A 25,268-nucleotide genomic window follows, 5' to 3' on the forward strand; every position below is an offset into this window, starting at 1 on the left:
TTTATTAAGGTTATCATAGATTTTAACAGAAGAGGTCCTATCTCTTAATTTCACTAGATCCCGCTCTACCAACTCCTGGAATCTATCCAGGGCTTCCACACGGGAAGCCACAGGATAGAAACCAGGGTTGGCAGAGCGGTATGATTTCTCAAGAGTATCATCATCAATCCCACTTTCCAGATACATGCTAGATAAATGCAGTAGAAGGTTTTGGTCTTGGAAACTACTACAAACAGTATTCGCTCTATAGTCAGAGCTGTCTGCTATTGCATCTACATCCTCACTAGAATTCCCAGACGTTCCCTCCCCCACATCAAGATCACAGTCCATATTAAAAAAATGTCTCTTTAAGGTAAGTCCCCGGGCAAGCTTATTGACATCTAATATTGTATCAAAGAGGTTGAACTTACAAGTGGGTACAAAATTCAAACCTTTACTTAGGAGGTCTATCTGGGCGGAGGATAAGATGCATGCAGACAAGTTCATGACAGGGCTCAGCGAGGTGTCAGGAGTGAACGCAATGGGTATCTTCTTGCGTCCATGTCTCCGGCCGCTTCTCCTGGTTTTTTTATTATTTCTGCTGTGATTTTCTTCTCCTTCCCTCCAGTGCGGTTTTTTGGTACCGCTCCCTGGTCCTTTTTTGGGACATTTGTAGTAGTTGCCTTCTTTTGTTGGGCTGGAATGTTAGCTCCTTCTTCTTGGGAGCTTTCCGGATCAGAGAAGCTCACTTTTCTTGCACGTCTGGACCTGGAGTAGTTCCTATGTTTGGACCTGGAGCGTGGATTGCGCAGGATAGAACGGGGTGTGCTCGGATCTTCCTCCTTATTGAGGTGCCAGGTAAATACCTGGTCTTTGTTGTAATCTATCACATCCCTCTGGAACTTGCCTTTTTTCATATCCATAATGCCACTCTCCGTATTGTCAAGTTTTTCTAAGATCATTTGCTCCATTGCGGCAAAGTCTTTGTGATCTTTAAACTTGACTAATTGGTTCCTGAGACTCTCCAGTTCTTTTTGCATATTATTGAGCTCTGCTGCTTCCTCCTCGGCTATGTATGCCATAAGTTTGGCCGAGCATTCCAATAGGGCAGAGTCCCACTTAGTAATAAACTGTTGTGAGTATGTTTTTATAGGTCTTTTCTTGAGTCTTAGACCTCTCGGGACAATGTCTTTCTCGAGATAAGTGGTGAGCGTCTTGTAGTTCCACCATGTTTTGGTTTCCCGAATCATCAGGTTCTCCAGCTGCCTCATAGTGGATAGCATGTCCGGAGGAGCTACATTAACCAAGGGAATTGTAAATTCTTTAAACACTGCTTGTGCCTTGGTATCTCGGCTGGGTCCATATAGATCCATGTCTTTCTCCCCAGTCGATTAGATTTAGCTCTCACTTGCCCTTAGACCCCAAATAGATAGTCATGTGCAAATGTACTATCAACATTATAAAGTATGATATATATATAAATTAATATCTAATTGTGAATTAATATACACTAATAATAAATATTCTAAATTAAAAACATGATACCTATATTACTGTTCTTGCAGATGAGTACTTGTATTTGGTTTTCCTCGACTCAAGTCAGGAATCAAAGATGTAAATGTTTACATTGTTCTTTAGAATAATCCTATTGTAACAACAAATGCCTTGGGCGCACCTAGGTGTGAACATGTTCCAAAAAATTGGTGTTTCCCAACTCGATGCTCCAGCGCCATGTTTTGTATGTGAACGATTTTATGATGTGTATGGTCATGTGACCGCTATTTTGTGTATTTTAAGACGTTCATTGTGGTTGTTTGTTACCTACGACTAAGCACTCCGGTGCGAAACGCGTCAGGCTTCTGTGTACTGCGTCCTGCTGAAATAAAATTCTGAGTTTTTACCTGCATACTACAGTTCTGTGCCGGACTATCTTCTTTGCTGATATATATATATATATTATATATATATATATATATATATATATATATATATATATATATATATACACACACATATACACACACACACACACACACACACAAATACATACATACATACACACATGGGGGAATTTATCATTCTATATAGAGCTGTTTTGATCTTAATCACCTTTTCTACGGTTAAGTTTACCATAGAGCATTTTCTACTGTAGAATCAATTTACTAACTGCGTTTAAAAAAAATTTGCGCCAAAAAAATGCGCAAACTGCATTTTCTTGCACAAATATACACCACCTCGGAGGACACGTACCAAAAGTGTCTATTTTGGCACAGTAAGGACTACTACTCCCATCATGGACATACTCTGCCCATGATGGGAGTTGTAGTCCAGGGGTTGAGGTGCAGATCGCAGCAGGTCATTATCCAGAGAACCACTGCGATTCGCATTGATGAACTGTAAAAGCCGGCGGTACATGCGGCTACACTGCCCTGCCCCCCGCTCCTGTATACACTGTCATAATTCATAATCCCCGCCGCCGGGAGAGCTCTGCTATTAACCAGTCAGAGCTCCTGTCGGGGATTATGAATTATAAGAACTGTATATAGGAGTCGGCGTGTAGCGCAGTGTAGATGCATGTACCGCCGGCTTGTATAGTTAAGAAATGCGGATCGCAGCAGGTCTCTGGAGAATGATCTGCTTCGATCGACCCCCCTTCCCTTGGACCACTACTCCCATCATGGGACTAAGTCTGTCCCATGATGGGAGTAGTTGTAGTACCGCGGTGCTGCTGAGGGATGGCACTAGCACATCCCCCGGCTGCGGGACATTTAGAACTACTACTCCCATCATGGACAGACTCTGCCCATGATGGGAGTTGTAGTCCAGGGGCTGAGGTGCAGATTGCAACGGGCCATTCTCCAGAGACCCGCTGCGATCCGCATTTATTTACTGTAAAAGTCGGCGGTACATGCGGCTACATCGTGCTGCCACTGGCTTCTATATACAGCTGTCATAATTCATAATCGCCGCCGCTGGGAGAGGAGAGCTCTAATTGGTCAATAGCTATCCACCAATCAGAGCTCCCGTCTCCCGGTGGGGATTATGAATTATGACAGTGTACTGTATATAGGAGCCGGTGGCAGCGCGATGTAGCCGCATGTACCACCAGCTTTTACAGTAAATAAATGCGGATCGCAGCAAATCATTCTGGAGATCTGCTGCGATCCGCGTTTATAAACGGCATTCAATTAACCCGGCGATGCGCGGCATCGCACGGGTTAACTGGCAGAAGCCCCGCTGTTTCCAGCAGGGGACAACTTCTGCAACACCCTCCAGGACCATCTGTCAATGGTCCTGGTCAGCGATCACTGATTGGTCCCTGTGGACCAATCACAGTGAATGAGCTGACTGGGGGGTAAACTTCATTTCCCCTGCGCTGCCCGCCACTGGAAGTCTGAGCAAAGCAGGGGAAGATGACGCCGAGAGCTGCGACAGTGACCGCGGCACTTACCAAGTACCGTCGCGACAGTGGGGACCAGCGGCAGGCTCTCAACAGCTGGAGGCACACGGGTTGGTGGTTGCGGGTAAGTGGAGGAGGCGGCGGCATCAGAAGCAGCAGTGAAGCTCTTCACTGCTGCTTCTGGTAGTTTCAAAACTACAACTCCCAGCATGCCCAGACAGCTTTTGGCTGTCTGGGCATGCTGGGAGTTGTAGTTTTGCAACATCTGGAGGGCCGCAGTTTGGAGACCACTGTGCAGTGGTCTCCAATCTGTGCTCTTCCAGATGTTGCAAAACTACAACTCCCAGCATGCCCAGTGTCCAGGCATGCTGGGAGTTGTAGTTCTGTAACATCTGGCCCTTCAGATGTTGCCGAACTACAATTCCCAGCATGCCTTGACAGTCTGGGCATGCTGAGAGTTGTAGTTTTGAAACATCTGGAGTAGGGATCGACCGATATCGTTTTTTTTAGGGCGATACCGATAATCTGTGGAGGTTGGGGCCTATAGCTGATAACTTATACCGATATTCCGGTATAAGTTATCGGCTATTTATCCCCCGCGACACCGCTGCAGATCATTGATTTAAAGCGGGCGCTTTGAATCAATGCACTGCAGTGGCTTTTGCGGTGCCATAGGCCGCCGCCGCCGCCACCCGCTTCTCTCCCCCTGCCTGTCCGGGGGTCCTGAGACCTATCACCGCCACCGCTCCCCCCCCCGACGCGCCGCACCGCGACTGCCTCCCCCCCCCGACCCACCGCACCGTAACCGCCCCCCCCACCGACACGCAACAGCCCCCCGCACCGCCCCCCCTCGATCCCTAATCTGGAGGGCTACAGTTTGGACACCACCACACAGTGGTCTCCAAACTGTTCTCCAGTTGTTGCAAAACTACAACTCTCAGCATGCCCTTCGGCTTCCTGGGCATGCTGGGAGTTGTAGTTTTGCAACAACTGGAGACATACTGGTTGGGAAACGTTGTCCGTTTCCTAACTCAGTGTTTCCCTACCTGTGTGCCCCCAGGTGTTGCAAAACTATAACTCCCAGCATGCACTGACAAACCGTTCATGCTGGGAGTTGTAGTTTTGCAACAGCTGGAGGCGTACGGGTTGGGAAACACTGAGTTAAGTAACAAACTCTCAGTGTTTTGCAACCACTGTGCCTCCAGCTGTTGCTTAACTACAGCCCCCCCATGATGGGAGTTTTAGTTTAGCAACAATTGGACGCTGTTTAGGAACACGCTGCCTTATGTGCGCTCTTCCCAGGGGAGAGCACAAAAAATGTACTAACCCATATTTCTTGTTTTTCTTTTCTTCTCATTTCAGATATGTGAATGCAGAGGACTACGTCAAATTCGGTGGACTGCGACAATGACCAGCATTTTTTTTTTTCAATAAAATGGTTAACGAGGGCTGTGGGGGATTTTTTTTTTTAAATAACATATTTTTTCAATGTGTCCGTGTTTTTTATTATTTAATTTTCAGGCTTAGTATTGGAAGCCATCTTATAGACGGAATCCATTACTATGCCAAGGCTTAGCGTTAGCACCAAAATCAGCTAGTGCTAACCCCCAATTATTACCCCAGTACCCACCGCCACAGGGGTGCCGGTAAGAGCCGATGCCAACAGGCCTGGAGTGTCAAAAATGGTGCTCCTGGGCCTAAGCGGTAACAGGCTGGCGTTATTTAGGCTGAGGAGGGCCAGTAACAATGGTCCTCGCCCACCCTGGTAACGTCAGGCTGTTGCTGCTTGGTTGGTATCTGGCTAATACTGAAAATAGGGGGAACCCTATGCGTTTCTTTTTTTTAATTAAATAAATTTTAAAAAATAAAGAGTGTGTGGTTCCCTTATTTTTTCAGTATCAGCCAGATACGAACCAAGCAGCAACAGCCTGATGTTACCAGGGTGGGCGAGAACCATTGTTACTGGCCCTGCCCAGCCTAAACAACGCTAGCCTGTTACACAGGAGTGCCATATTTGAAGCTCCGAGCCTGTTGGTACCAGCTCTTCCCGGCACCCCTGTGGCGGTGGGTACCGGGGTAATAATTGGGGGTTAGCGCTAGCTGTTTTGGGGGCTAACGCTAAGCCTGAGCTTAGTTATGGATTTTGTCAACAAGTGCCTTCTACTACTAAGCCTGAAAATTCAATTATAAAAAACACAACACATTGAAAAAAAATTTTTATTTAAAAAAACACTCCCCCACAGCCCTCGTTAACCCTTTTATTGACATTTAAAACAAAAAAAAATGCTGCTCATCGTCGCAATCCACCAAATCTGACATAGTCCTCCGCATTCACGTATCTAAATTTCAAAGAAAAAAAAAAAAGGTTTAGTCCATTTTTTGGTTTCCAAACACCAGCAAAAACACTAGAAAAAAAATGCAAGAAAAACTGACAAAACGCAGGAAAAAGCTGGGACAGTTTTTCTGGCATTTTTTGCTGATGGACAAAAAATGGAATCCGACCTCAAAGCAACAGAACAAGTGTAAAGGGGTAGAACTGTGTCTACAATAGACACATAATGATAAATTTCCCCCCTTACACTTTACACATTACACATTTTTGGTCCCCCTAGGGGCCCATCATAAGTCATTAGTAGATGGCTTACATAAATCAACGTAGTAGATGGCATACATAAATCAAAAGCTATTGCATTACATTGACCTATGTTATAGGTGCGTGAATGCTAAGGCCTGCCTAATGCAACTTTTCGCTATCACTTACCCAGGGAAGCCCAAGGAGCATAGGTAAGGCCTGGGCTTCCCCAGCAGCCAATCGTCACCTCGCAATTACATTGTGAGGAGACGATAAGACCACTAGACACCAGGGATTACCGTCATTTTATGTTTAAATGCTGTGAATCACAGTATTTAACCATTTAAATGACGGACACCGTAACAATCTCCAATGTCCGACGCACAGGGCTGCGCCATATTCCCCTCACCCAACCCATGATGTACAGGTATGTCATGGTCCGGGAAAGGGTTAATGAACTACAGTGACAATATTAAAGAACGTTATCATTAGCACAGATTTTTGTGCAATGCGAAACCTGCTGTGAAAGTGTTTGGTTTCCCAGTGTCTGGGCAAAATATACTACGCCAGCTGGTCACTGAAGTACATTTGTGCAAATAATGTTTATACATACCATATGGCACAGCACTGAACACTGTATACAACCGCAAGATTGCATGTTATAGCCACTAAAAAAAAGTTTAAAAATGTGAATTTATAAAAAGTCCCATAGAACATGTGAAAGATTCTACAACTTTTTTTTAAAGGGGTATTCCAGGAATATCTTTTATTTGACTATGCTATAGGTGCTGTAAAGTTAGTGTAGTTCATAATATAGTCTGTACCGGTCTCTGATGGTGGTCTTGGATTCTTACGTGATCTTTGCTCTGGATGTTCATTTTTAACATAATACAAAATGACTCCTGTCTCAGGTATTCCCAGGATGCAATGCGGCCGAGACACTACCTCACTAGTCAGGTGATGAAAGGGAGCCTGTTCTGCTTTAATAGGTGGAGCACCCTGGATAGAAAGCACTGGTCTTTTGCATGGAATTCAGATTGTTTGTGGTTCAATGGGTGGGGTGGCTGATGTTTGGGAGCGAGGAAAGTGGAATTATGGGATTTGTAGAAAAAAAGAAAACTCCAACAGGAAATACTAAGTTCACAAAAAGAAAGCCACAGCTTTATGTAATCTCACAACATAGCCATTGAACCGAAGACCAGCATAGATCCTTCCTTAGCATGTTCATTACGGTCTGGCAGGTACGTACTAAAATCACCTTATGTTGGATAACCTCTTTAATGTACTCCTAGTTTTGCCATCAGAATCTGCATCAAAATGACAGGTTATGGCTGGCAGTCTTAAAGGGAAACTCTGTTATTTAAGAGCTTATCCCCGGAATTAAAGGACAGCTGTGGTAACACATTTTTCATTTCCCCTTCAGTGCCCGGGCTGCAAAAAACTGTAAAACAAACTTTCACCTTCCTACATTCCCCCATTGCACCGAAAACGTGTCCCGTTCCTCCGGTGCTGCTCTGCTTCCGGGGCATGGTGACTCATACTGCGCTCAGGATCTCCGCCGATACATGACAGTGCGCTCAGCGTAAGGAGCCCGGGCAGCAGGGATAAGGCTGGGCCCAAGCTCTTTATATGACAGTGCCAGGGATGTGGAATCTGTATCACCCGACGACCGGAACATGCAGTTCCGGGCGCTGGGCAGGTGAATTTTTCAGGCCCTTAGCCCTGCTTCGGGCAAGCAGGGCCGGAAAAGCAGAGCCAGACCTGAAATCCCGCAACAAGCATGGCGGCGCTCAGTGGGGATGTATGGAGCGTGCTCCTGGCTCGTGCCTGCTCCATACTCAGCAACCCCTGGCTGTTTTCAGTAGCTGGGGGCTGCCGCTAATAGCCAGCACGCAGCGATCACCATGGTTGTCCATTAACCCTTTAGATCGCTGCTGTCAAAGCTGACATCAGCGTCTAAAAGGGACATGTGAATGCTCCCTGGCTGGCTAGTGGGGTGGATCAATCCCCTTCGGGCGATCCACTATAGTTCAATAGAACTCCATTGATCTGTATGAGGAATCTAATGATTCCTCCTAAAAGTCCTCTAAGGGACTAATAAAGTGTAAAAAAAAAAAACAACAAAAAAAAGTTTAATAAAAGTTTAAATGACACACATTAACCCCTTCCATATTAAAAGTTCAAATAGCCCTCTTTTCCTATATAAAAACATAAAAATAAACATATTTAGTATCGCTGCGTGCGTAATTGTACAAACTATTAAGACATAACATTATATATATTCCATATGGTAAAAAAAAAAAAAAAAAAAAAAACTGAATTGCAATTTTATAATATCCAAGTAAAAAGTTAAATGCAAAAGCTGAGTTGGAGGTACTCAATCTTCTTGGTATGTATTGTCTGAGATCTCTATCCTGGTGGTATCCTCAGACAACCTTGAAATTGAAAGAAAAAGTAGTGATAGTAGTGGATGAGATCTCAAGGACTGGGGAATAAAGGGTGTGAAACAACTGGAATGGAAGATGATGCAGGGAGTTGAATAGATAAATAGATACAATGTAATAGATGCGAATATAGATAGTTACTATGACTCAGAGAATGCAAGGCTGGTGATCAAGTATGGAAAAATAGAGGTAGATGCATTGTGTAGATGCATGCAGTGTGTATACTATGTTGCAAAATGTATCAAGTGTTTCTGAAAGAACTACTGCAACAGATGTATAAATTAAATCGATGTACTACATGTCCAGGGTACAACACATTTATTAATCAAATAAAAACAATTGTTTAGTCAATTTAAACAGAAATGTGGAGTAAGAGTGCAGGGCCCTTGCACTCCTCCCCACCTGTTATAATTAAAAGGTAAAAATTAGGGATCGACCGATTATCGGTATGGCCGATAATCACGATTTTGGGGATTATCGGTAATTACCTTGCCGATAAGCCGATAATGCCCCGCCCCCCGCACCACCCCCACCGCGACCGCCCCCCCCCCCCCGACCCACCGCACTGCGACCACCCCCCGCACCGCGTCGCACCCCCTACCGTAGTGCTGGGCGGTATACCGGTATGGATTTTTGCCCATACCGCTATACCGGTCGGGCCCCTCCCCCACCCTCCGAGTCAATAAAAAAATTTAAAATTAAACTTACCCGTAATGGGGGTGGTGCGGGCCATCCATCCTTCCTGTAGTGTCCGGGGGCGTTCCGGGTGAAGAGTGAACCGGTCCGGGCTGTCCTTCTCCCACGGTCTTCTTCTCCACTCCGGGCAGGTTCCGGCCTAGTACGCTGCATAGACGCCACTACGTCAGGTGCGTCGCTGCGCACGGGCGTCACTGTGCAGCGGCGTCTATGCAGCATACTATGCCGGAGCCTGCCCGGAGTGGAGAAGATGACCGCCGGAGAAGAAGAACAGCCCGGACCAGTTCACCCTCCACCCGGAACGCCCCCGGACACTACAGGAACGATGGATGGATGGCCCGGACCACCCTGACAGGTAGGGGGAGATAAGCGGGTGGCGGCGGCGGCCTATGGCACCGCAAAAGCCACTGCAGTGCATTGATTTAAAGCGCCCGCTTTAAATCAATGCACTGCAGCGGTGACGAGGGGGGATAAATAGCTGTTAACTTATACCGGAATATCGGTATAAGTTATCGGCTATCGACCCCAACCTCCACAGATTATCGGTATCGCCCTAAAAAAACGATATTGGTCAATCCCTAGTAAAAATCATTCAAAAAAAGAAATATATCCGCACTGGCCTATAACACGCACCTTCATTTTACCAAGGATATTTGGGTAAAAAAAGTTTTTTACCCAAATATCCATGGTAAAATGAGGGTGCGTGTGTGCACCACGATACACCCCCAGGAAAGGCAGGGGGAGAGAGGCCATCGCTGCCGGCTTCTCTGCCCCTGCCTGCCCTGGGGTCTAGAGCCCTGCTGCCGCCGCTTCTCTCCCGCTGGCTATCTGCGCCGCTGCCCGTTCTCTCCCCCTGACTATCGGTGCCGGCGCAGTAGCGCCGATAGCCAGGGGGAGAGAAGGGCTGGCAGCAGGGCTCTAGACCTCAGGGCAGGCAGGGGCAGAGAAGCCGGCAGCGCTAGCTGTCTCTGCACCTGCAAAGCCGCTGCAGTTCATTGATTTAAAGCGCCCGCTTTAAATCATTGAACTACAGCGGCTTATCGGCGTATAACACGCACATAGACTTTAGGCTAAAAATTTTAGCCTAAAAAGTGCGTGTTATACGCCGATAAATACGGTATATAAAATGAAACACACAGTAATGTGATAAAATGACAACACACTCTTAGTTCAAAAGTTCATTGGTGGTTAGAGGCAAATCCACTTATGTGAACTTGCAACCTCTGGAGACCCCCAGTTTGGGGCCCACCGTTGCGAAAAAAACAGAGGTACGGCTCAGCAGTTTTGGGCACTGTCACCAACTTTATTTTTTGATATGTTGTAGTACTTATGTACTACAACATATCTCTAATATACTTTTATTATTATTATTTTTAATTAAAATTGTTTAATTTACATTTGAAAACCGGCCACTAGGGGTCTCCCTCCTAGTGGCCAGCTGCAGCCTGGCGTGACGTCACGCCTGAAAAAGGACCGATGCGGCCGGGCATCGGTCCTTATTCATTCATTAGATGTGGGATCACATAGTAAAGAAATATGAATGTATAATTAATTATTAATAACAGATCTTATGATACAGGTATATGGGGGATAAGCTATCTGTGATAAAATATGTGGAAATGTTGGCAGATGTAGGTGTATAATAATGGCATGTGGAGTTAATAAAATTATGAAGGTGTTATGAATGTATAGTAATAATAGTCTGATTAAAATGTATAAATTTAAGTGGTGCAATTACGTGTTTGAAATCTTGATCATGACGTAGTATGGGTGTAGGTATGGATATGTATTGAAATGGTTAACGCTAAAATGTAGTAGAGGTATACTTGATAGGAGATAATGTACTCTAAACAGAGAGCAATGGAATAAGTTACTGGGTAATAAAGAATAAAATATGCTAAAAATGTAGAAGAAGGATAGATGATAGATGATAGATGATAGATAGATAGATGATAGATAGATGATAGATAGATGATAGATAGATAGATAGATATATATGTTGAGGGGGGGGGGAATACAGAATTCTAAGACTCATAGACAGAGGTGTTGCAGGGGTGTGGAAATTTTATAAAAAAAACTACTTGTCCACGGGACTAAAATGGAGCAAAATCTACTTGTCCCTCATGACGATCCACTTGTCGGGGCCAATTTTCGCTTTTACACTCTCATTTTTTCCTCCTCGCCCTATAATAGCCATAACTACCTACTATAATGATCCCTTTGAATTTTTCAATAACATTCTCTGAACCAAAAAAAATATATACATATTTGGGGAAGTGAAATTGAAATAGTAAAAGATAATTGAGCAGATTTGGTGGTTTTTTTTTCTGCGCCATTTACCTTGTGGTTGAGATAACATGTTAGTTTTATAGTTTAGGCGCCTGATTACAGTAATACCAAATTTGTATCGTTTACGTCATGTTTTACTAATTCTGAACGTTTTCAAATTTTTTTAAATGCCATTTTTTAACCCCTGTAGCTTTATTTTTTTTCCGCATACCAGGCTGTATGAGGGCTCATGTTTTGCGCCATAATCTGTTTTTTGTATCGGTACCATTTTGGCATTGATCTGACTTTTTAAATCGCTTTTTAACTTTTTTTTATGGGATATTATAAAAATTGCAAATCTGTGGTTTGGTATTTTTTTACCTTTACCGTACGGGATACATAATGTTATATTTTAATAGGTTGTACAATTACGCACGAAGCGATACCAAATACGTTTATTTTTATTATGTTTGCATGTTTTTATATAGGAAAAGGGGGGGGGGGGATTTGAACTTTTAACATGGAAGGGGTTAATGCAGCGGTCTTCAAACTGTGGCCCTCCAGATGTTGCAAAACTACAACTCCCAGCATGCCCGGACAGCCAACGGCTGTCCTGGCATGCTGGGAATTGTAGTTTTGTAACAACTGGAGGGGCACAGTTTGAAGACCACTGGGTTAATGTGTCTTTCAAACTTTTATTTTTTTTACACTTTATTAGACTTATAGGAGGAATCATTAGATTCCTCAGACAGATGAATTGATTCTATTGAACTCTATTAATCTGTGTGCTCTGTGATCCATTGATAGATCCTGGCTGGACTAGGCTCTATCAATGACAGAGCCAGGACAGCAGGGAACAGAGGTAAGTCCTCCGGCTACCTCTATAGTGGATCGCCCCCCTGCGATCGCGTTGCGGGGGGGGGGCGATCTAAAGGGTTAATAGCCAGCGGCGATCTAAAGGGTTAATAGCCAGCCACGGCGATCACCACATGCTGGCTATTAGCGGCGGCCCCCGGCTACTGAGAACAGCCGGGGGCTGCAGAGTAAGGAGCGGGCAGGAATCCGGAGCCCGCTCCATACTCCCCTGTGAGCGCCGCATGCATCTCCCCGTGCAGACGCGCCTCCTCCCCTCAGCTCTCCGAAGCTACAGCTGGGGGGAGTGAAGGCACAGGACGCAGGTCTGCACGGGGAGCAAGAAGCCACGTCCCCTCATCTCCCCCCGCACGTCTGCAGAGCAGGGGAGAGAAGACAAATACACAGCTTCTCATCTCCCCTGCTCTGCTTCCGAGGACACAGGCTGCAGAGGGTGGAGAGGGCAGGAGTCGGCAGCCCGCTCCATACAGACTGCAGATCGCCGCCGCACTTGTCAGGTCCGGCCCTGCTTCCCCGAAGCCGGGCTAAGGGCCGGACAAATTTACCTGCCCGGCGCCCAAAACTGCTTGTCCCGGGCGTCGGGCGATAGAAATTCTACATCCCTGTGTTGTATAAAAAGGTAAAACTGAAATATCATTACAACATATATGAAAAATCAGACAAATAGAATCATAGAATCAGCTGATAAAACCGAAGATTTCTAATTCAGAATTTAGGCCATAAGGTGCAAGTGTTTGGAACTCCTGTGTTACGGCTTTCTATGCGGGACATTTTTGTGATGTGGTTCCCGCCGCGCCAATCTTTTTTTACAGTTTGAATAGCAGCAAAGGTTAAACATGTTGGATCTTGGTTGTGGTATTCTTTAAAGTGCGCAGATAACGAATGGTTGGTGAATCCAGTTTTAATGTTATACACGTGTTCTTTGATTCTCGTTTTTAAACTCCTTTTCGTACGTCCTATATATATTGTTTTTTACAAGGGCATATAATGATGTAGATTACGGACGGACTGTCACAGGTAATCAATTCTATGCTGTGTTGAAGCAAATTTGTTGTGGAGATGATTTTTTCAGTTTTTTTCGGAAATTTCGTCTGCTTGCAATTGCTACATTTACCACATCTGAAAAAACCTTTCAGGGACAGCCATGTTTTTGGTGTATTTTTTGTATTGGTTAGGTTAGGTTGTTTCGTTGTCGGGGCTATTTTTAGGCCTAGATTTGGTGCTTTAGTGTATATAATATTGTCTTTTTCAGTCAGCAGTGGGGCCAAGGTTTTATCTTGTTTTAAAAGTGGCCAGTGCTTATTGATGATGTATTCAATCTTCTTAAACTGTTCATTAAAGGGGTACTCCGCCCCTAGACATCTTATCCCCTATCCAAAGGATAGGGGATAAGATGTCAGATTGCCGGGGTCCCGCTGCTGGGGACCCCAGGGATCGCTGCTGCAGCACCCCGCTATCATTACTGCGCAGAGCGAAATTGCTCTGCAGGTAATGACGGGCAATACAGGGGACGGAGCGTCGTTATGTCATGGCTCCACCCCTCGTGACATCACAGCCCGCCCCTGTATCGCCCGTCATTACAGCACAGAGCGAACTCGCTCTGTGCTGTAATGATGGCGGGGTGCCGCAGCGGCGATCCCCGGGGTCCCCAGCAGCGGGACCGCAGCGATCTAACATCTTATCCCCTATCCTTTGGATAGGGTATAAGATGCCAGGGGCGGAGTACCCCTTTAAAAGGTAGTATGATTTTCATTGTTTGTTCGTTTGTGTTGGCCGTTACCTCTTTTCGGTCTTTGAAGTACGTTTTTCTATCTTGATTCCTGATTTTTTCCAAAGCTACTGTTAAGATGTGTTCAGGGTTATTTTTCTGTAGAAAGTATTAAGATAGTTCTTTAGCTTCTATTTCAAATGTATTCTCCTTTGTATAGTTTCTCGAGTCTTCTAAATTGTCCTTGTGGTACGTTGATAAGTCACCTAGGGAGGTGGCAACTTTCAAATAAGATAAAGGAATTTCTTGCGGTGGGATTTTTCAGGCCCTTAGGCCTGCTTCGGGCAAGCAGGGCTGGAAAAGCAGAGCCAGACCTGAAATCCCGCAACAAGCATGGCGGCGCTCAGTGGGGGCGGGGGATGTATGGAGTGTGCTCCTGGCTCGTGCCTGCTCCATACTCTGCAACCCGCGGCTGTTTTCAGTAGCTGGGGGCTGCCGCTAATAGCCAGCACGCGACGATCACCATGGCTGTCTATTAACCCTTTAGATCGCTGCTGTCAAAGCTGACATCGGCGTCTAAAGGGACATGTGAATGCTCCCATGCGGGCTAGTGGGGTGTATCAATCCCCTTCGGGCGATCCACTATAGAGGAAGCCGGAGAGTTCAATAGAACTCCATTGATCTGTATGAGGAATCTAATGATGCCTCCTAAAAGTCCTCTAAGGGACTAATAAAGTGTAAAAAAACAAAAACAAAAAAAAAGTTTAATAAAAGTTTAAATGACACATTAACCCTTCCATATTAAAAGTTCAAATTGCCCCCTTTTCCTATATAAAAACATGTAAACATAATAAAGATAAACATATTTAGTATCGCTGCGTGCGTAATTGTACAAACTATTAAAACATAACATTATATATATCCCATACGGTAAAAAAAAAAAAAAAAAAGTTAAAAATAAAGTAAAAAGTTAAATGCAATTAAAAAGTTAGAGCAATACCAAAAGGATACAGATACAAAAAACAGATTATGGCAAAAAAAATAAAAATAAATAAATAAATACATAAAATAAAATAAGAGCCCTCATACAGCCTGGTATACGAAAAATATAAAAAAAAAAAAAAAAAACGCTACAGGGGTTAAAAAGCGCAGTTGGTTTTGCAAAAAAAAAAACAAGCCCTTATATAGGAGTCTGTAGATGGAAAATAAGAGTTATTATAGGGCGAGGAGGAAAAAAAAAACAAGAGTGAAAAAGCGAAAATTGGCTTGGACAAGTAGATTGGGCTCTGTTTTAGTCCCTTGGGCAAGTTTTTTTTTTTTTTATGTATTTTTTATTTCCACACCAGAGTGCGCTAAGCTTATCATCGCTGCGGGCGGCAATACACTGAGCGCAGTATGACTCACTGTCCCCAGGAAACAGGAAGAAGACCAGCACCAGAGGACTGGGATGCAGATATTGGCACAATGGAGGAATGTAGGAAGGTGAGTTTAAGCCTGTTTTTTTTTAGTTTTTGCAGCCCGGGCACAGGGGAAATGAAAAATGTTTGACCACAGTTTTCCTTTAATGAGGAATTAACTCACGTAAGTCTGCACCGGTATTCAGCTCCAATTCTGCCATGAATAAGGGTCTTTCTGCTGCTCTGTTCACACTGATGAAATTCTGACGTGAAACCATATTCTAGCAGAAGACTGAACATATTCATTCTATCAGAATCTGCTGGTAAAAGCCCATAAAAGCCAACGTGACTTTAGTTTTCCTGACAAACTGAGTTTGGCACGAAAGTGATGCAGAATTTTCACACAGATCAAACCCCTAAGTGGCTGCACCCCCTCCACAGCATTTCCTAATGCTCCTCCTGATTTTCTTCTTAAATTTTGCAAAAAATTCCACTCCATTTCAGCGCCAAGCAGAAGATGGCAGATTTGCTGAATTTCCTGACCAAAATGATTCCTCATCAATTCTTCAGTGTAAACATACCCTAATAAGAACCTTACCTTCCAGACTGCAAAGCGTTCAAGCTACCCTTTAGATGATTAGCATATTCTGGCAGTTCACTGCAGGAAAGGACTGTCAATACAGGTACAGCAACTCTTTAGGACGGGTTCACACTGTGGGGATTCCACTAGGAATTCTGCTTGTAGAAGCCAACTCTGGAATTGGCACTTAAAGGACATCTGTATCAAAAGACAACTTATCCCCTATCCACAGGATAGAGAATAAGTGTCTGATCGCGGGGGGGTCCGCCCGCTGGGATTTCCTCCATGGCTCTGCCGTGCAGGAGATCTCCTCCATGAATCCCTATGGGAGAGGTGGGGAGGAAGCGTTTGTGCCTCCCCTCTTCTCCCATAGAACTGTATGGTGACCTCAGAGAGGTCGACACTACGCGCATTAACTGCTCACTAGAGATGAGCGAACTTACAGTAAATTCGATTCGTCACAAACTTCTCGGCTCGGCAGTTGATGACTTTTCCTGCATAAATTAGTTCAGCTTTCCGGTGCTCCGGTGGGCTGGAAAAGGTGGATACAGTCCTAGGAGACTCTTTCCTAGGAATGTATCCACCTTTTCCAGCCCACCGGAGCACCTGAAGGCTGAACTAATTTACACAGGAAAAGTCATCAACTGCCGAGCCGAGAAGTTCATGACGAATCGAATTTACTGTAAGTTCGCTCATCTCTACTGCTCACATACAGCAGCAATGCGGGGGGTCCCAGCGGCCAGACCCCCCCGCGATCAGACACTTATCCCTTATCCTGTGGATAGGGGATAAGTTGGCTTTTGCTGTAGATGTCCTTTAAAGCTCCAATAACAACCACGTAATCCCGGGACTTCTCCGGTAGCTTCCGACAGAAGATTGAACATCTGCTGGAATCAAGTGCTGACTAGAGATGAGCGAACTTACAGTAAATTCGATTCATCACGAACTTCTCGGCTTGGCAGTTGATGACTTATCCTGCATAAATGAGTTCAGCTTTCAGGTGCTCCGGTGGGCTGGAAAAGGTGGAAACAGTCCTAGAAGACTCTTTCCTAGGACTGTATCCACCTTTTCCAGCCCACCGGAGCACCTGAAAGCTGAACTAATTTATGCAAGAAAAGTCATTAACTGCCGAGCCGAGAAGTTCGTGACGAATCAAATTTTCTGTAAGTTCGCTCATCTCCAGTGCTGACCAACTTATATACTAAGGAATCAAATGCCTTGTCGGAAGTTCCACTATTTTTCAATATTTAAACTATGTACCAGAATCCCACTGAAAAAAACATCTACTTGCAATTACGGTAAGGCCTGTTCGCAGTATGGAAATTCTGAGCAAAATCCACTTGCAGCAGCGTCCCGCTGCTGTAAATGGATTTTGCTCAGAATTTCCATACTGCAAACAGGCCTTACCGTAATTGCAAGTAGATGTTTTTTTTCCTGACATCCATTCCTTTGATGAATGCAAATATTAAACAAGACTAATATGTGTCTCCACATAATGTAGACATACAACAATAGCTCCTCGCATTTACTGTATTTATGTTTTCCTGACCCCAGGTAAAACTGGTTTCTACAAATGACACACTGGCTTTCACTGGTTATATTGTTTAGACCATAACAGATATCGGTGCCAGTCACAGTTAACAGCCATTCAGGCTTATTGCCTAAACAATCCACTAAAGACATATGCATTGCTGGTAGGGCTCTGTTCACACCGGCGTCATGGCTTAGGTTTTTAATAATTCATGATGGATAAGATTATTTCTTGTGGAAGGTATGAATGGATACCAGATTTATTGAGAAAAAAAAATAACATTCAGGGGAGAATTTACAGCTTTGTGATGTACATTCATTGCAAATTTTTGAACAAACGGCAATTTGCCTTTTGCAGTGACAGCTGAGGTATCAAATGGGACACTTTAAAGTTGTCACAAATTTTTGCACAATCCTATTCCAGCGCAGACTACATTTACTTAACCCCTTAAGAACCCAGAGCGTACCTGTACCGCCTTGAGTCCGCTCCCTTTCTATAATGCGAGGTCACGGCGTGACAGTGCGTCATAGCGGGTCGGGCCCGGCCTCTAACAGTGGTCCTGGGCTGATCGGGACCACTGCGGTGAAACCGCAATGTCCCGATCCGCTAAAACACATCAGGAGGGTCCCTACCTGCCTCCTGCACGTCCGATTGCCGAACGACTGCTCCGTGCCTGAGATCCAGGCATGAGCAATCAAGCATCAGAATCATTGATCAATGTTATCCTATGGGATAACAATGATCAATGTACAAGATCAGTGGGTGACATGTATCAAAGATTTTACCCCTGTTCTGTGTATTTTTTTTGAGCAAAATTTTGCGCAAGCCCTTTTTTTGTGCAATTTTTTTGCGCACGTTTTGGTAGAGCATGTCCTCCAGATGTGGCTGAATCAGGGTACCTTGGAGTGACATCTATAGTACACATGGATTTATTAACTGCGTACTTTTCCTTTACACCAAACATTTTGCCGCACGAGCAGTTTTTTTGGCGCAAATATAACCCATCTTGGACTTAACGTAGCAAGATGCTCTAAATCATCGATTCTATTTTCCAAAGAGTGGATTTAGGAGATCACTATATTTACCCGCAATTTATGAAGCTCATTGCGCTTGATTGATAAATTTAGCGCTTCTGCGCATAATTTAGAATTTGGGAAAAGGGGTAAACTGCTTCTACCATACACAAATAATGATACATGTCCCCCAGTGTGTGCAGTGTTATAGCCCCCTATGGGGCTTGGGGGGCTATAACACTGCATTAAAAAAGTGGGGGGGGGAAAGAGTTAAGATAATTTAACCCCTCCTGTAATAAAAGTCTGAATCACCCCCCTTTCCAATAATAAAAAAAAAAGAACCTGTGTAAATAAAAATAAATATATGTGGTATTGCCGCGTGCGTAAATGTCGAACTATAAAAATATATTGTTAATTAAACTGTACGGTCAATGGTGTACGCGCCAAAAAATTCCAAAGTAGCGTATTTTTGGTCACTTTTTAGATCATGAAAAAAATGAATAAAAAAAGGGATCAAAAAGGAAAAATAGTAAAAAAGTACGACAAAATCAAACCTATATATATAGGGTATCATTTTAATCGTATGGACCTACAGAATAAAGGGGTGTAATTTTTACCAAAAAATGTACTGTGTTAAAACTCAATTTTGTCGCACAATTATTTCTTTTGTCTGGTTTCGCCGTAGATTTTTGGGTAAAATGACTGATGTCTTTACAAAGTAGAAATGGTGGTGCAAAATATAAGCCCTCATACGGATTTTTAGGTGCAAAATTAAAAGGGTTACGATTTTTAGAAGGTAAGGAGGAAAAAAAAAAAGTGCAAAAACGGAAAAACCCCAGGTCCTTAAAGGGTTAATCAAAACTTACTTAGAACAAAGCCATTTAGCTGTTTATGAAGAGAGAGTGCATGCTATTTTGATACATTTGGGGAACAGAGGCAAATGGCAGGAAAAATAACTTGATTTACACAGACGACAATACATTCCCCCCCCCCCCCCCCCCCGTAATCCTAAAGGTTATTTTGGCGCCAAACCTACAGGACAAGGGTGACCTTCTCTCCCACAATGCTGTTCTCTGCATAAGATCAGGTGAGACCTAGAGATGACTACAGAGTAATAAGTGGTAATGCCCAATCCCTGAGATACCAGCGATCATGAGAATTGTGGGGTCCCAGCAGTCAGCACTGATTGTACGGTGCCGCTGCAGATAGACGCTGGGCTTGGCTAGTATTGGCACTGCCATAACAAAGCATACACAGGGTATATAGGGGACATAAAGGGGAGCCACCTCAAGATCTGAGCAAAGCTGAACTCCTGCCCGTTCTTCAGAATGGGAGACTGGGAAGACATGGTCCATGCTGGAGTAACCCTACGATGTCCGGCAAGTTCTGCACAAGCCGGGGGTCTTATTGTTGCCTCCATAGACAGTGTGAACGGCGTCTCTCCACATCTGATCTAAAGAAAGGACTGGGGTTTTACTCCCAAAGCCTGTACAGCAAGGGTCTTCAAAACTACAACTCCCATCATGCCTTGACTGCCGAAGCCTGTACAGCAAGGGTCTTCAAAACTACAACTCCCATCATGCCTTGACTGCCGAAGCCTGTACAGCAAGGGTCTTCAAAACTACAACTCCCATCATGCCTTGACTGCCGAAGCCTGTACAGCAAGGGTCTTCAAAACTACAACTCCCATCATGCCTTGACTGCCGAAGCCTGTACAGCAAAGGTCTTCAAAACTACAACGCCCATCATGCCTTGACAGCTAAAGACTTGTATACTAGTAGTCTTCAACCAGCAGCTCTCCATCTGTTGCAAAACCACAACTCCCATCTTAGTATAGGCCAGTGATGCAAAACTACCACTCCCATCATGCCTTGAAGGCTGTACACCAGTGGTCTTCCACCGGTGGCTTTCCATCTTTTGCAAAACTACAACTCCCAGCATGCCCAGACGGCTGTTGGCTTAGTATAGGCCAGTGATCTCCAACCTGGGACTCTCCAGCTGATGTAAAACTACAACTCTCATCATGCCTTGACAGCTGAAGGCTGATGTAAAACTACAACTCCCAGTATGCTTGGTTGAAGAGCACTTCTGTATAGAACAGTGGTCTTCAACCTGCGGAGCTCCAGATGTTGCAAAACTACAACTCCCAGCATGCCCAGACAGCCAACGGCTGTCCGGGCATGCTGGGAGTTGTAGTTTTGCAACATCTGGAGGTCTGCAGGTTGGAGACCACTGGTCGCAGAATTCATCAATTACAGTCTATTATACCAGTGTTTCCCAACCAGGGTGCCTCCAGCTGATGCAAAACCACAACTCCCAGCAAGCCCAGATAGCGCCCCCCCATCACACACTCATCATCATCATCAATCATTCCTGCTCATATCCTACTATTCTCCATTAATTCCCCTGCCAGTACGAGGCTGACTGTCAATAAAGTTGCCCATGTTTAAACTCTACCGTGCTGTGTTGAACTCCGCCGGGGGGATGTTGGCCGCATTCAGAGCCGCTCTCTCGTATCTGTCCATAATGCTTCTGTTCCACAATCAGCTTCACTTCCTGGCTGAACAGTGTCATGTGATCCTTGTCACATGACCCGTGACAGTGACGTCAGGCGGGCTGAGTGTGGAGGCGGAACGTACAGGGAGGTCAAAGGGGGTCCTTGAAGTAGATGCTAAAGGACCTTTGGTGATGTCATGACCACGTGATCAGTCACATGTGAGGTGTCCGACGATAGCATGAGTGGAAGGAGCGATTCTCATAGGAACAAGTGGTGCTGTGAAAGATGGTGTAATTGTGTGTCTAAAGGATTTGTAAGAAAGCAGCATGTGAGTTGTGTATGTGCAGTAAGAGGTTTGTGTGTAATCTGTAAGCAACAGACATGAATGTGTGTATATGCATGAAAGCTGGATATGTGTTTATGCATGAAGCAGAGCTGGATATGTGTACATGCATGAAGCAGAGCTGGCTATGTGTATATGCATGCAGCAGAGCTGGATATGTGTGTATGCATGAAGCAGAGCCGGATATGTGTATATGCATGAAGCAGGGCTGGATATGTGTATATGCATGCATCAGAGCTGGATATGTGTATATGCATGCATCAGAGCTGGATATGTGTATATGCCTGCAGCAGAGCTGGATATGTGTATATGCATGAAGCAGAGCTGGATATGTGTGTATGCATGCAGCAGAGCTGGATATGTGTATATGCATGAAGCAGAGCTGGATATGTGTATATGCATGAAGCAGGGCTGGATATGTGTATATGCATGAAGCAGGGCTGGATATGTGTATATGCATGAAGCAGAGCTGGATATGTGTATATGCATGAAGCAGAGCTGGATATGTGTATATGCATGCAGCAGGGCTGGATATGTGTATATGCCTGTAGCAGAGCTGGATATGTGTATATGCCTGTAGCAGAGCTGGATATGTGTATATGCATGAAGCAGAGCTGGATATGGGTGTATGCATGCAGCAGAGCTGGATATGTGTATATGCCTGTAGCAGAGCTGGATATGTGTATATGCCTGTAGCAGAGCTGGATATGTGTATATGCATGAAGCAGAGCTGGATATGGGTGTATGCATGCAGCAGAGCTGGATATGTGTGTATGCATGAAGCAGAGCTGGATATGTGTATATGCATGCAGCAGAGCTGGATATGTGTATATGCATGAAGCAGAGCTGGATATGTGTATATGCATGAAGCAGGGCTGGATATGTGTATATGCATGAAGCAGGGCTGGATATGTGTATATGCATGAAGCAGGGCTGGATATGTGTATATGCATGAAGCAGGGCTGGATATGTGTATATGCATGAAGCAGGGCTGGATATGTGTATATGCATGAAGCAGGGCTGGATATGTGTATATGCATGAAGCAGGGCTGGATATGTGTATATGCATGAAGCAGGGCTGGATATGTGTATATGCATGAAGCAGAGCTGGATATGTGTATATGCATGAAGCAGAGCTGGATATGTGTATATGCATGAAGCAGAGCTGGATATGTGTATATGCATGAAGCAGAGCTGGATATGTGTACATGCATGAAGCAGAGCTGGATATGTGTACATGCATGAAGCAGAGCTGGCTATGTGTACATGCATGCAGCAGAGCTGGATATGTGTACATGCATGAAGCAGGGCTGGATATGTGTATATGCATGCAGCAGAGCTGGATATGTGTATATGCATGCAGCAGAGCTGGATATGTGTATATGCATGCAGCAGAGCTGGATATGTGTACATGCATGCAGCAGAGCTGGATATGTGTACATGCATGCAGCAGCGCTGGATATGTGTACATGCATGCAGCAGAGGTGGATATGTGTACATGCATGAAAGCTGGATATGTGTATATGCATGCAGCAGAGCTGGATATGTGTATATGCATGAAGCAGAGCTGGATGTGTGTATATGCATGAAGCAGAGCTGGATGTGTGTATATGCATGAGGAAGAGCTGGATATGTGTATATGCATGCAGCAGAGCTGGATATGTGTATATGCATGAAGCAGAGCTGGATATGTGTATATGCATGAAGCAGAGCTGGATATGTGTATATGCATGCAGCAGAGCTGGATATGTGTACATGCATGAAGCAGAGCTGGATATGTGTACATGCATGAAGCAGAGCTGGATATGTGTACATGCATGAAGCAGAGCTAGATATGTGTACATGCATGAAGCAGGTGGATATGTGTACATGCATGAAAGCTGGATATGTGTATATGCATGCAGCAGAGCTGGATATGTGTATATGCATGAAGCAGAGCTGGATGTGTGTATATGCATGAAGCAGCGCTGGATATGTGTACATGCATGCAGCAGAGGTGGATATGTGTACATGCATGAAAGCTGGATATGTGTATATGCATGAAGCAGAGCTAGATATGTGTACATGCATGAAGCAGAGGTGGATATGTGTACATGCATGAAAGCTGGATATGTGTATATGCATGCAGCAGAGCTGGATATGTGTATATGCATGAAGCAGAGCTGGATGTGTGTATATGCATGAAGCAGCGCTGGATATGTGTACATGCATGAAAGCTGGATATGTGTATATGCATGCAGCAGAGCTGGATATGTGTATATGCATGAAGCAGAGCTGGATATGTGTATATGCATGCAGCAGAGCTGGATATGTGTACATGCATGAAGCAGAGCTGGATATGTGTACATGCATGAAGCAGAGCTGGATATGTGTACATGCATGAAGCAGAGCTGGATATGTGTACATGCATGAAGCAGAGCTGGATATGTGTACATGCATGAAGCAGAGCTGGATATGTGTACATGCATGAAGCAGAGCTGGATGTGTGTACATGCATGAAGCAGAGCTGGATGTGTGTATATGCATGCAGCAGAGCTGGATGTGTGTATATGCATGCAGCAGAGCTGGATGTGTGTACATGCATGCATGCAGCAGAGCTGGATGTGTGTACATGCATGCAGCAGAGCTGGATGTGTGTACATGCATGCAGCAGAGCTGGATGTGTGTACATGCATGCAGCAGAGCTGGATGTGTGTACATGCATGCAGCAGAGCTGGATGTGTGTACATGCATGCAGCAGAGCTGGATGTGTGTATATGCATGCAGCAGAGCTGGATGTGTGTATATGCATGCAGCAGAGCTGGATATGTGTATATGCATGAAGCAGGGCTGGGTATATGCACGAAGCAGGGCTGGATATGTGTATATGCATGAAGCAGAGCTGGATATGTGTATATGCATGAAGCAGAGCTGGATGTGTGTATATGCATGCAGCAGAGCTGGATATGTGTATGCATGCAGCAGAGCTGGATATGTGTATATGCAAGCAGCAGAGCTGGATATGTGTATATGCATGCAGCAGAGCTGGATATGTGTATATGCATGCAGCAGAGCTGGATATGTGTTTATGCATGCAGCAGGGCTAGGTATATACATGAAGCAGGGCTGGATATGTGTATATGCATGAAGCAGGGCTGGATATGTATATGCATGAAGCAGGGCTGGGTATATGCATGAAGCAGGGCTGGATATGTGTATATGCATGAAGCAGAGCTGGATGTGTGTATATGCATGAAGCAGAGCTGGATGTGTGTATATGCATGAAGCAGAGCTGGATGTGTGTATATGCATGAAGCAGAGCTGGATGTGTATATATACATGAAGCAGAGCTGGATATGTGTACATGCATGCAGCAGAGCTGGATATGTGTACATGCATGCAGCAGAGCTGGATATGTGAATATGCATGCAGCAGGGCTGGGTATATGCATGAAGCAGGGCTGGATATGTGTATATGCATGCAGCAGAGCTGGATATGTGTATATGCATGAAGCAGGGCTGGGTATATGCATGAAGCAGGGCTGGATATGTGTATATGCATGAAGCAGAGCTGGATATGTGTATATGCATGAAGCAGAGCTGGATGTGTGTATATGCGTGAAGCAGAGCTGGATGTGTGTATATACATGAAGCAGAGCTGGATATGTGTATATGCATGCATGCAGCAGAGCCTGATCTGTGTGTGTATGCATGTAGCATAACCAGAAATTTGTATAGGCATGCAGCAGAGCTCAGTATGTGTATATGCGTGCAGCAGAGCTGGATATGTGTGTATGCGTGCAGCAGAGCTGGATATGTGTGTATGCATGCAGCAGAGCCGGATATGTGTATATGCATGCAGCAGAGCTGGATAGGTGTATATGGAAGCAGCAGGGCCGGATAGGTGTATATGGAAGCAGCAGGGCCAGATATTTGTATATGCATTCAGCAGAGCTGGATATGTGTGTATGCATGCAACAGAGCTGGAT

At 44.7% G+C, this 25,268-nt stretch overlaps 1 protein-coding gene across 1 annotated transcript in view; it reads right to left on the minus strand.

The window, feature by feature from the left end:
• Positions 1-21,075, minus strand: part of VMA21 (vacuolar ATPase assembly factor VMA21) — a 30,818-nt gene extending 9,743 nt beyond the window's left edge. Inside the window, exon 1 of the mRNA XM_056540089.1 lies at positions 20,919-21,075. Coding sequence (XP_056396064.1) covers positions 20,919-20,986 — 68 coding nt within the window. The 5' untranslated portion in view covers positions 20,987-21,075. The remainder of the gene's footprint in view (positions 1-20,918) is intronic.
• Between the last annotated feature and the right edge of the window lie 4,193 nt (positions 21,076-25,268).

The sequence above is a fragment of the Hyla sarda genome, chromosome 9, assembly GCF_029499605.1.
Source record: "Hyla sarda isolate aHylSar1 chromosome 9, aHylSar1.hap1, whole genome shotgun sequence".
Lineage (NCBI taxonomy): Eukaryota > Metazoa > Chordata > Amphibia > Anura > Hylidae > Hyla > Hyla sarda.